At 34.8% G+C, this 11,031-nt stretch overlaps 1 protein-coding gene across 1 annotated transcript; it reads right to left on the bottom strand.

Annotated features, from left to right (window-relative positions):
- Positions 1 to 1,552: 1,552 nt before the first annotated feature.
- Positions 1,553 to 7,217, bottom strand: LOC149801677 (matrilin-1-like). Its single transcript, XM_089955952.1, has 7 exons — positions 7,081 to 7,217; positions 6,717 to 6,744; positions 5,867 to 6,451; positions 5,290 to 5,367; positions 4,775 to 4,852; positions 3,797 to 4,408; positions 1,553 to 3,312 (listed from the first exon to the last, which is right to left on the bottom strand). Exons 1-7 carry the CDS (start codon positions 7,114 to 7,116, stop codon positions 2,675 to 2,677), a joined length of 2,055 nt encoding a protein of 684 aa, XP_089812078.1. The 5' UTR covers positions 7,117 to 7,217; the 3' UTR covers positions 1,553 to 2,674.
- Positions 7,218 to 11,031: the final 3,814 nt, after the last annotated feature.

The following is an 11,031-nucleotide window of genomic DNA, read 5'->3' as shown; positions in this document are numbered from 1 at the left end:
ATTGTGATAACCATGCTAATATATAATTCGTGTTCATTGAATGAGGAACTCTGAGAAAAGGCTCAGTATATCATTATAAATAAGTGAAAGAGTTTTAATTCGAAGACTGGAAAGAAGAATAAAATACCCTTTGTCTAGCCATATGGAGAGAGAGAGAGAGAGAGAGAGAGAGAGAGAGAGGTTTTAAACCATCACAATTGAAAACCAGACATAATAAACTCTGAAAGATGACAACGCATTAAAGTGAGCCACATGTTGATGTATCACCTAAGTAACCAGTTCGTGAGTGCACTTATTTAAATCTCATCAAAGTGTTCCCTGCATTGAATGTGTTCTGTTACGTGAGATTTATGGGATGGAGCACTGTCAGTTTGCATGGAACACTGTCAATGTTTGCAAGAAACATTGTCAGTTTGCATGGATCACTGTCAGTTTGAATGGAATAATCTCAATTTTCAAGGAATATTCAATTTGCATGGAACACTCAGCTTGAAAGACAAATGTGACAGATACTGTTGGTCCCAGATCAATTTTAAAGTAAGTAATCTTCATAACAATTGCAATATAGCATTTTTACTCCTATAATATGCACTGGAACCGTCTATGAGCAAGGATTGAGTTTCTTGATCTCCCAAATTGCCTTCACGCAGTGTTCAATTTTCGGAGAGCCGATTAAGACAATTATGTTTATAGATAGCTTTGGATTAGTGGGATTAGTAGCTTTGGATTAGTGGGATTAGTAGCTTTGGATTAGTGGGATTAGTAGCTTTGGATTAGTGGGATTAGTAGCTTTGGATTAGTGGGATTAGTTGCTTTGGATTAGTGGGATTAGTAGCTTTGGATTAGTGGGATTAGTTGCTTTGGATTAGTGGGATTAGTTGGCGAATAAATACAGAAACTATTTTTAAAAAACTGGACAAATTGCCAGAGACACTCAAACACTTTGTAGACTTGACACAAGACATCTTAAAAAATCCTATTCGCTATGAATATATGGGTATTTCTTAGTGTGTTCTTTGGTCCTGTCTTCTAATTCTAGTTAAAATATATAATGACACATCAATTCACTACTTCCTAAGCCAAATTATTACGAGAGTAAAAGGTCAATGGGGCTAAACCTGCATAATCGATCGCTTTTCTTAACCGTGCACTGAATTCACATGTATTTTCAATCTAAGACGTGAGGATGTCTTCTGTAGTTTTTGTGTATTTCCATTTAAAACCGGTTTCAAATTGGTAAATAGGTCACCAAATACCACGCATATTTAACAAGTCTCCCCCACCCCGAAATCTGAATAATTGCCGCTTGACAAAATGATTTCGGACCGTTAATTTTATATACCGTCAGTTTTATTCCTATTTTCATTCATTAAGCATGTTGCAAAAATTATTTATATTCGTGACGAAAATTCTTACGCAAGAGACTCGAGCACAGGAGATTATTTCCATCCGAATGGTTAGTATGGATGATGAATAGTGTGTTTGCACGTTTCATTTAGCGAGAGAGAGAGAGAGAGGACACTAGAATACAATATACAAGAAAACAACAATGTTCAATGTTTACGTATTTAATAGAAAACAAATAATGAAGACATTAATTTAGTAAATACTTTAGAGGTATAATATAACACTATGAACTATAACAGTATAAAAAAAACTAATAATACTATTTTTGTGAAAATAATTACCCTGTCGAAAATACGAAATGGCAGTTCAAATATGGATAACAAAATTTCTCTATAAAATAGAAATATGTATTTAATATGAATACTGTATGTATGAATGTAGAAAGAAAAAAAAACATATGCAATAAATATAATTTATACTCGTCCTATTAGAATTAAAATCTCATTAGCGAGTTCTTCATAAGGATATCATTTATATTATTAACTAGTTCTATGTTTCATAGGTCTACTTTCACAAAATTCAATCATTGTACTACCATGCGCGTATACATACACAAGTACACTTCTTATAATGTACATCATAAATGACACAAATTGCCCGCACGCACGCATAAACACACACACACACACAAACGCACACACACACACACACACACACACACACACACACACACACAATCGTCACCATTGCCCCTTACACAGCTAGCACCAGATATACTGACTCCTGGGTGAACTGGCGTCGAAGGAGCGAGTCAGTGAAAATTGCATTACTCAATGTCAATCAATACATACAGGCCTACGTTTGCATTACATATTGATAAAAATTAATATTTCATCTATCTATTAGATTTGTCCTTTTCATAGCGCGTGACAAGATGAAACATGTGGGATAAAAACAGCGGCAAATTTTAGGTTGCTTCTCTCCTGTAACTGTAATGTTATGAATGAATCAATATTTGGTATTTTTAAGTATGTATAAATAATACTGATTCTGGATTTCACTAGTTGAAACAAGCATTCACAGTACAAAATTAAGTGTTGTTTTTTAAATGTGGCTTAAATATGTACATGAGCTTGAAAAATCAATCCAAAACTTAAGTGCTTTAAGCAAATACTTACTGCTAGGAATGTGTAATGATATTAAAATTTGGATTCCACAAGCAACGAGAGTTTTTATTTTAATATAAAATATCAATCAACCCTTGTTTCTTTGGCAACTAAAACCAATCAGAATATAATATTGCACTGAAACCGACTTTGAAAAAAAATTAAACGGGCTTAGGTATTGAGTCATAATCATAATCGTCATCCTTATCCACTTCAAGTTGATCACGAGTGATTTCATTGGATGACATAGATCGGCACAGCCGCCCCAACAATTCTCCTTTCACTGAAAAGATCTTTTGGTATGAATCCACATAGATAATACGACCCTGATCAACTACGCCCTTGACCATTGCCAGTTCATGTACTAGTGGCAGATTGTTAGCTTTGCCGACAACAATAACGTAAACGTCGGCTTCTTTGCTCAGTTTCTGTGCCTCGCTAATCATCTCACTGTTAACGTCTTCCAATTCGTCGTCCACTACCATCACTGCAATTCGTCTCGCCTCGGGACGTCCGCCTTGTTCCACACTGAACCCATGCCTTCGAACCTTTCTAATGAGATGGGTGTAAGTGGTGAACTCAAGTCTTGAGAACGCCACGTTTGAGAGCTCCTGGGTCAATGCGATGTTTCCACTTCTCTGGCAGTCGCTTGTCACCCTACCAACGTGTACCAGACCGTTCCTCTCGAAGCCATTAACCAGCGTTCCTATGAATTGTGAGACTGTCTGAGATTTCCAACTTCCAATGGCAACAGAGTCGTATGCAAAAAGAAGATCAGTCTCCACAGCTGGTGTACATACTACAAACAAAAATACATATTTTAAAACACAGAGGAGGACGGAAGCATCTAACAACAATTGTTTTTAATAAAAAAAAAATTAATTTGTCATTAAATTAAAGAGAGATTAAACTTTATTTATAGCAATCTTACTCCACCAACAGCAATAAAAATGACTCATATCATTACTAGGTTCGAAAGATAGATTACAATACTGTCTGGTAGTAGTAGTAGTAGTAGTAGTAGTAGTAGTAGTAGTAGTAGTAGTAGTAATATAGATTAGTTTGTATTGACTATGTGGACCCATGTTGAACGTTTAGATTGTGCCAAGACTATCGTGCGCTTCTGTTTTGTTAATGTGATATAATTTTATAAACAGTTAGAAGGTATTTAAAAGTGACATATAAGTAAAAATTGAGTAAAAGTTGGAACAGTTTGGTTACAACTGCACTTTAAAACACAGTGTGGCATATTCTTTTACACAAGATTTCTTTACAACACTCACCATACATATTATCACCAGTAATGTCATCTGGTTTGTCGTTTGGTTTGATGTCGCATGTTCTCATGGCCAGAAGTTTTTTTATAGAGTCCAGGGAGTGGAAGTCATTGGCCTGGAACACGAAGTCTTTATCTGGATTACTGGCAATGTCTCTTAACTCCTGGAGGTCTGCATCATCCCCAACCCCAATAGCAAAAGTGTATATCCCTGCCTTGTGCGCCAACTCCGCTTGACGGGCAGTTTCGATGGGGTTCTTGGACAAACCGTCCGTCACCACAATCGCTACATGTGCAACACCAGGTCTGGCAATTTGTTTGGAGAAGCCGACGGTACGTACAAACTCAAGCGCCTTGCCCGTGTTAGTACCTCCAGCCGTGTACTTCACGTCAACTATTATCTTCAGAAGTTCCTCCTTAGTGAACCTGTTGTTGAGAGGGATCTCGTCTTGCACGTCGTGGCTGAAAGTTAAGAGGCCCACACGGGTCTTGTCCTTTCCAATATCGAAGATGCTTGCGATGTCCTTCACAAAGTTCAATACCTGTTTGAAGTTGTTGTCACCAATGCTGGCAGAGGAATCGACTACAAAGTACACATCGGCCGGTTTGCTTCCGCAGTCTTTGCAAAATAAAAGTTTAAGTTGACGTATATGTTCAAAAAATGTCGTAAATGTATCATGTATTAACATTTTGTATATTACGAACAGTTAAACGTTTGTTGTTCATATTCAACAAGGTTTTGCGCACTTATTTCGATTCAGCTTGGACAAAATAAATCTTATCGTTACGACCTCCTTTACGATTCCCCTCCCTCTCTTTCATTCATTTGCAGACAAACATTCAATGCAAATATGAAATAAGAATTTCCTCATAATTGTGAGGTGTTAACATTTCAAAAATACAGAAAGTTAAAAATCTGTTTCTTGTGCAACATGTCTATTAAGAGAGATAACTCATTTGAACTTATTCTCACAATCGTACTTACTGGATACGTCAGGGTCTTGATCACCTTGAGGCTTCGGCAGTGATGTGGTACTCTCTACAATCGCGTGCATTTGTGTGACTGGAAATATTTAAAAAGTAGAAAGATATAATAGTGTAGTCATGTGAATAAGAGAATGGGTGCTTACTTGATTTTAAGGAGGAGTAAACCGTTTTACGATATTATGTAAAGAAGTGCACTATTGCATGTGAGTTTGCAGGATATTAAATCCAAGTCTTAAGTGAAATTATTTACAAAAAAACCTTCATAAAACGGGAATAAAACCAAATAAAGGAGAGAACAGAGAAAAAAGGAAGCGTGGAAACAGGACATTGTCCATCAAACGAAAGAAATGACGTTTGGACTGGGATTTTTTGGTGCTTTTGTGAACTGTCTAGAAAGAAAATGATTTCGTTTGTCATAGGTTTGTGATTGACTTTAATTTTGTTTAGAAAGGCGATAAAACTGCCGAGCAAGAGAGATAACTCGTGCGAGTTTATTTTTACAATCACACTTACCGGTTACTACAGCGTCTCGATCACTTTGTGACTTCGTCGTTGGTGTGGTACTCGGAAGAATCACAGGCTTTTGTGTGACTGAAACATTCAAAGAATATAACAATATAAGTACGCACTCATTTGAATTTGAACTGGTAGTTTATTTCCTGCTAACGAATACCATACCACATTTTGCACACTGCATCCAGTAGTGCACTGTTTTATTCCAGTTCGTATAAAATGGAGCATTTCATTTCGAGTAGAATGGAGTGGAGTGTTTCAGTTTGAATGGAGTGCAAGGAAAAGTCCTAAGTCCTCTTAAAATAATCAAACTTGTTCATATGAAAGAAGAACTGATGAAAGATGAAAGGAAAAATAAATCTAGAGACAGTAAAGCAACTGTGAAAGAAAATAAATGATGTATGGATTAATTTGAGTGCCGGTTTTGCGAATTGTTCAGAAAGGAAAGGATTTTGCTGGTCAAATTGCTTGATGTTTGAACTTAATTAAAAAGTGCAAATTTAAGAAAATGCTACATTTTAATATTTGATTTCATTTTTCATCCACAAAATAAGGATAATATTTTGACTCCATTTACCTTGACATGTTTTATCAGCAATAGTTCCCTTGATGGACTCCAGTGCATTGTAGTTGTCCACCTTAAACAGAAATTCCTCATCCGGGTCGCTGGCAATGTACCCCAGTTCAACGAAGTCAATATTAAATCCTACACCAATTGCGAACATGTTGATACCGGCATCATGCACTGCTTCAGCAGAGACCTTTGTGCGCAGTGTCTTCTGGGATCTACCGTCTGTGATCACTATGGCAATGTGACTGACGTTAAGACGGCTCCCCATTTCCGGTGTGAACATCTGGGACGTCAAAGTGTCCAGCGCTTCCCATGTATTTGTCGTAGTGCCGGCCTTGTGCGGAATCTTTTCCACAGCATCTATAAGGGATTCCACGTCCGAAAACTTATCAAGTGTGTAGTCGATCCAGACTTTGTTTCCAAAGGTCAAAATTCCCACACGGGCCTGCGTAGGACCCTGACCGACGTCAAACATCTTCACTACGTTCTGTACAAACGTCAGCTGACGCTTGAAATCCTCTATCCAAATGCTAGTGGAAGAGTCTAGGACGAAGACAATGTCAGCTGCTTGACTACATACTTCACTTATGCCTGAAACATTATGTATGTATAAAGAGCTTGATAATGAAATAAATGCAATAGTAAAGTCGTATAAAAGAGACTGAATCAAATTCGATTTTAGAAACTTAATTACGGAAAAATCAAATCATTTTACTCATGCGATGTCCACGTTTTCACATTAATTTCGGATGTTGCAGTTACTTTTCATCGAGTTTACATCACCAATAACAAAGAAATAAAAGTCGTTCACAAAAATATAATTAAAATTAAAAACAAAAGCAAAACAAGAACTTACCAGGTCTGCTTTGAACACCAACAACAATCTGCAAACGAAGAAATATTTGCGTTTAAATAATGAAAGAAGCAAACACGCTTGCATTTTAAAAATTATTTGCACAAAATATACTTTTACAAACTAATATTTGGTGCGATATCGAATTTGTCATTTCTTTCTACTGAACATTATCGTTCTATGATTCATTCTTTTTTACGTTGCATTATTTTGTTTTCAAAACTAAGACATTTCTTTAAACTTCTTTAGAAGAAAAACGCAGACACGTGTATAAATATTTGTCCGAGATAATACAACGGTTATAATGTTTTAAATCAATTGAGCGGCAATAAAGGTTATTTAGTGTAAATAAGAAGAAATTACTTACGGCTAAAACGAGCAATATTAATTGACGAATATCCATGTCTAACGTTGTTATTAATTCTCAGATCTCTATTTTGTTTTGTCTTGATTGAGATTCGGTTCAGTTTTGGCCAGCATATCAGTTGTGTGTCTTTTTATACTAACTTGAAACGGTGACTAATCCAAACTGTACGTGATGCTCTTGGTGAATTCATTTATGCTACCGGCATTGACGTGCACAACACTAAACTCGGAAATACTTAACGACACCACACAATCCAATACCACAATAAAATTCTAGTATCAGCTGATAGTATTACATCCATATATGGCAGGCGTTTGTTCTTTGACCCTTCAAAATGTACATTCTTTTTTATGAAAGTATAGGTTAAGTTGAGTAATGGCAGATTTTATGTGATGAATAGTAATGAATAGGAAAAGATGCTTGACTTCACGTCGATAAGGGGGAGTTTGAGGAAAAATATGAAATGCCTCTTGACCTCACACGTGTACCGGTGTCCTATTGGGCTTCCGCTGCCATTAATGAATAGTCATAGTATAGCACATGTTTTTATTCCACGTCTTTTAATTTTAAAATACTTTGTATATTTTTACACTTCAAATAGTTCCCACATTTTAAATATTTTAGTGCGTCTCGAATTTCTTCTAAATTTAGACTGGTAAATATATTAAAACAAATTATTAAAATTTTAGACTTTTGTTATAAATAAACAGTTATCAGGTTGGACGAAGTTATTGAACATTTAGATGAAAATTCTTGTTAGTAGCAGAAATAAATTAAAAATTTATATATTTCATTGTACTGACTGATATAAAGGCAAGGACCCAGTCAATAGAACTGATTGATATAAAGGCAAGGACCCAATCAATAGAACTGATTGATATTAAGGTAAGGACCCAATCAATAGAACTGATTGATATAACGGCTAGGACCCAATCAATAGAAATGATTGATATAAAGCCAAGGACCCAATTAATAGAACTGATTGCTATTAAGGTAAGGACCCAATTAATAGAACTGATTGATGTAAAGGTAATGACCCAATTAATAAAACTGATTGATATAAAGGCAAGGACCCAATCAATAGAAATGATTGATATAAAGGCAAGGACTCAGTCAGTAGAAAAGATGTTTCCAATGGCAGTGACCCAATCAAGAGAAGTGATTGTTTTAAAGGAAAGGACTCCGTCAATAGAATGGATCGTTATAAAGGAAAAGACTCAATCAATAGAACTAACTGATATTAAGATAAGGAAATCGTCAACAGAATTGATTATTATAAAGGTAATAACTTAATAAATATAACTGATTGTTATAATGGCATGGACTTAGTCAATAGAACTGATTTTTATAAAGGAAATGACCCAATCAATAGAAGTGATTGTTTAAAAGGCAATGACTCAGTCAATATAACTGATTGTTCTTAAGGCAAAGACTCAATAGAATTTATTGTTATAAAGGTAAAGACTCAATAGAACGTATTGTTATAAAGGTAAAGACTCAATATAACTGATTGTTATAACGGTAAAGACTCAATAAAACTGATTGTACTAAAGGCAAGGACTCAGTAGAACTCATTGTTTTAAAGGCAAGGACTCAGACAATATAACGATTGTTATAAAGGCAAGGACTCAACAAAACTGATTGTTTTAAAGGAAAGGTCTCGGCCAATGAAAGTAATAAATAGTTTTGTACAGAAGATGTAAATATCACTTTGGATTCTGGCAAATTTTATCACACATTTCAATCAATTGTTTTGAATTGCAAAACATACAATGGTCTACAATTTTAAACAATCTAATTTTAAAATAAATAACAGGGGCAGCCAGTCTTCTGCCAATGTTAATTTGAATGATTACACGTATAAAATCTGCCACCTCCATAGTGCCTCTGGTCGGTCACAATAAGATGCTTCCATGCGTTTAATAAGGGTCAAAGGTACAGATCCAATGTTTACTCGCTTTAAAAAAAAATCACTGTTTTATAATTATAATAAAATGACCGAAATGAAAGAAAAATAATATTTGTGAGAGAAGGTAAATCACCACCTTTTTTTTACAAAACACTTGAAATTGATTGTTAGAAATGTGCAGTTATTAAAAAAAATATTTTAATTAGTTATAAAAAAAGATAATTTCTGTACACGTTTCATTAATTTTCTTTTCAATTTCCTTCAGTTTATGTGATTATTGGTTGATGACCCTTTACTTAAGATTGTTTTTCTTGAAGAAAAATGCATTTTCCTTTTTAAAAATAAAACAGCGAAGGAATTCAAAGGATAAATAAAGGGTTATCAATTAAGCTTTATTATTTTCCCCTTTCGGTTGATTTATATTTTATCTGCATCGAACATTTCAATGATTTTCAGAAGCTGGCTCACGCAATGATGATATTGAAACATCACAGTAGCAGTATTCAGCGGCTGTGTAATTTTGAGGTTGTGTGATTTGTTTAGCACCAAAATTATGAAGTACATTTTTCTTGCACCATGAAATGTTGGACCCAAATAATTCTGCACATAGCGATAGATTGTAATAATTAAATACGGGAGTTATCTCCTCCTCTCCATCTTGAAAGTTATGTTATCAAAAGGGTATGCCATGTCAAAATATGTAACCTGTCTTAAGTAATCTCGATGTATAGGTTAGAAAAACGCACCCGCCACTTGGTTTGTGGTTTGAGGAGACATGCGGAATAACTCTTATCATACAAACATAACTCGACAAGTCTTTGTCAGGTGTGGTTTAAATGATTGCTTTTTTTTTCTTCTTTTTGTATCCTCCTAGATTACCACCTGTCTACCTACAAAGCCTTTTCATATGCTCACTTTTACACCCCTAGCCGTTTCCTTCTTGTGAAACCTATACTCAAGTTTAGGCAAGATATTAAAATCAAAATACCTGTGAAGTTGAAACACACTGGAGCTTTATATGCATAGTTCAAATTCTCCCCATTTCACCAGTCACTGCGGTTAGTGTTTTCCTGTACATCGTCTTCTATGACATTCTTTACGGATTAAATTACTATGCCTGGCTTGACATATCCGACATTATTTGTGGTAATAAATCTAACGTCAGGCGTTACCGATTGAAACTATTTTGTGTGTGGAATATTTTAAATATTTCAAATCATTTAGTATATTCAATGAACGTGCCCAATATTTTGATAAAGTGTCTCATTGCAATATTAGGTTCAGAGAAAACGAGGAAAGAAACAGGGATGGGAAGAGAGAATAACACAGGGAATACATAGAATAAAACAAAATAAATGCCATCAGGAAAATAAAGTACAAACAAAGAAAATCATTAAGAGGAAGAAAACGAGGATGAAAGTTTTTTTTCGCTAAACCAGGTAAAAGATATATGATTAGATTTTATATTTAAAGGGTTGCAACCTATGTTTCCAGTAACAAATGAGGAAAAGAAGCATAAAAATGTCTTCACCTTTTCTTTTACCTACCTCTAACAAAAGATCTCATTACTGTTAATATATGTGTGTATATGTGTGTGTGTGTGTGTGTATATATATATATATATATATATATATATATATATATAGAAATATATGTATATATATATTGAAATAATGATGGTGTTGTTGACGATGTGGGTTAGTGAGGGGACATCGTAATATTCAGGGGAAAGTTTTCGCCCTATAATTTTAGTGCATTGAGATTGCACTAATTGACAATGTCATATAACGTTCTACAAATTAAAAAGTTTATAGGCTTAGAAAAAGAAAGTTAGAACATTAATTTGAGACAGTCTGGTTTATTGATATTGTCTATGTTTGTTTGTTGTTTGATTTATTCAAATTATTAGAACAAAAAAGGCAAGACTGGACTTAGATTGAAAGTGGATAATAGACAATGCATGTGCTATATAAAAGACAGATTACTGACCGTCTAGAGACTAGAGGTCAGACATTCACAGTAATGACAAACTTTCTAGCCGG

The sequence above is a fragment of the Sinohyriopsis cumingii genome, chromosome 4, assembly GCF_028554795.1.
Source record: "Sinohyriopsis cumingii isolate HCF-2022 chromosome 4, ASM2855479v2, whole genome shotgun sequence".
Lineage (NCBI taxonomy): Eukaryota > Metazoa > Mollusca > Bivalvia > Unionida > Unionidae > Sinohyriopsis > Sinohyriopsis cumingii.
The sequence above is the reverse complement of the archived record's forward strand: the minus strand, read 5'-3'. Positions and strand labels throughout refer to the sequence as shown.

Coding starts and splice junctions, on each gene's coding strand:
- LOC149801677 (XM_089955952.1), bottom strand. CDS start 7,116: ATGGATATTCGTCAATTAATATTGCTCGTTTTAGCC. Junction 6,745..7,080: donor TAATATTGCTCGTTTTAGCC/GTAAGTAATTTC, acceptor CTTCGTTTGCAG/ATTGTTGTTGGTGTTCAAAG. Junction 4,853..5,289: donor TCGAGACGCTGTAGTAACCG/GTAAGTGTGATT, acceptor AAATATTTCCAG/TCACACAAATGCACGCGATT.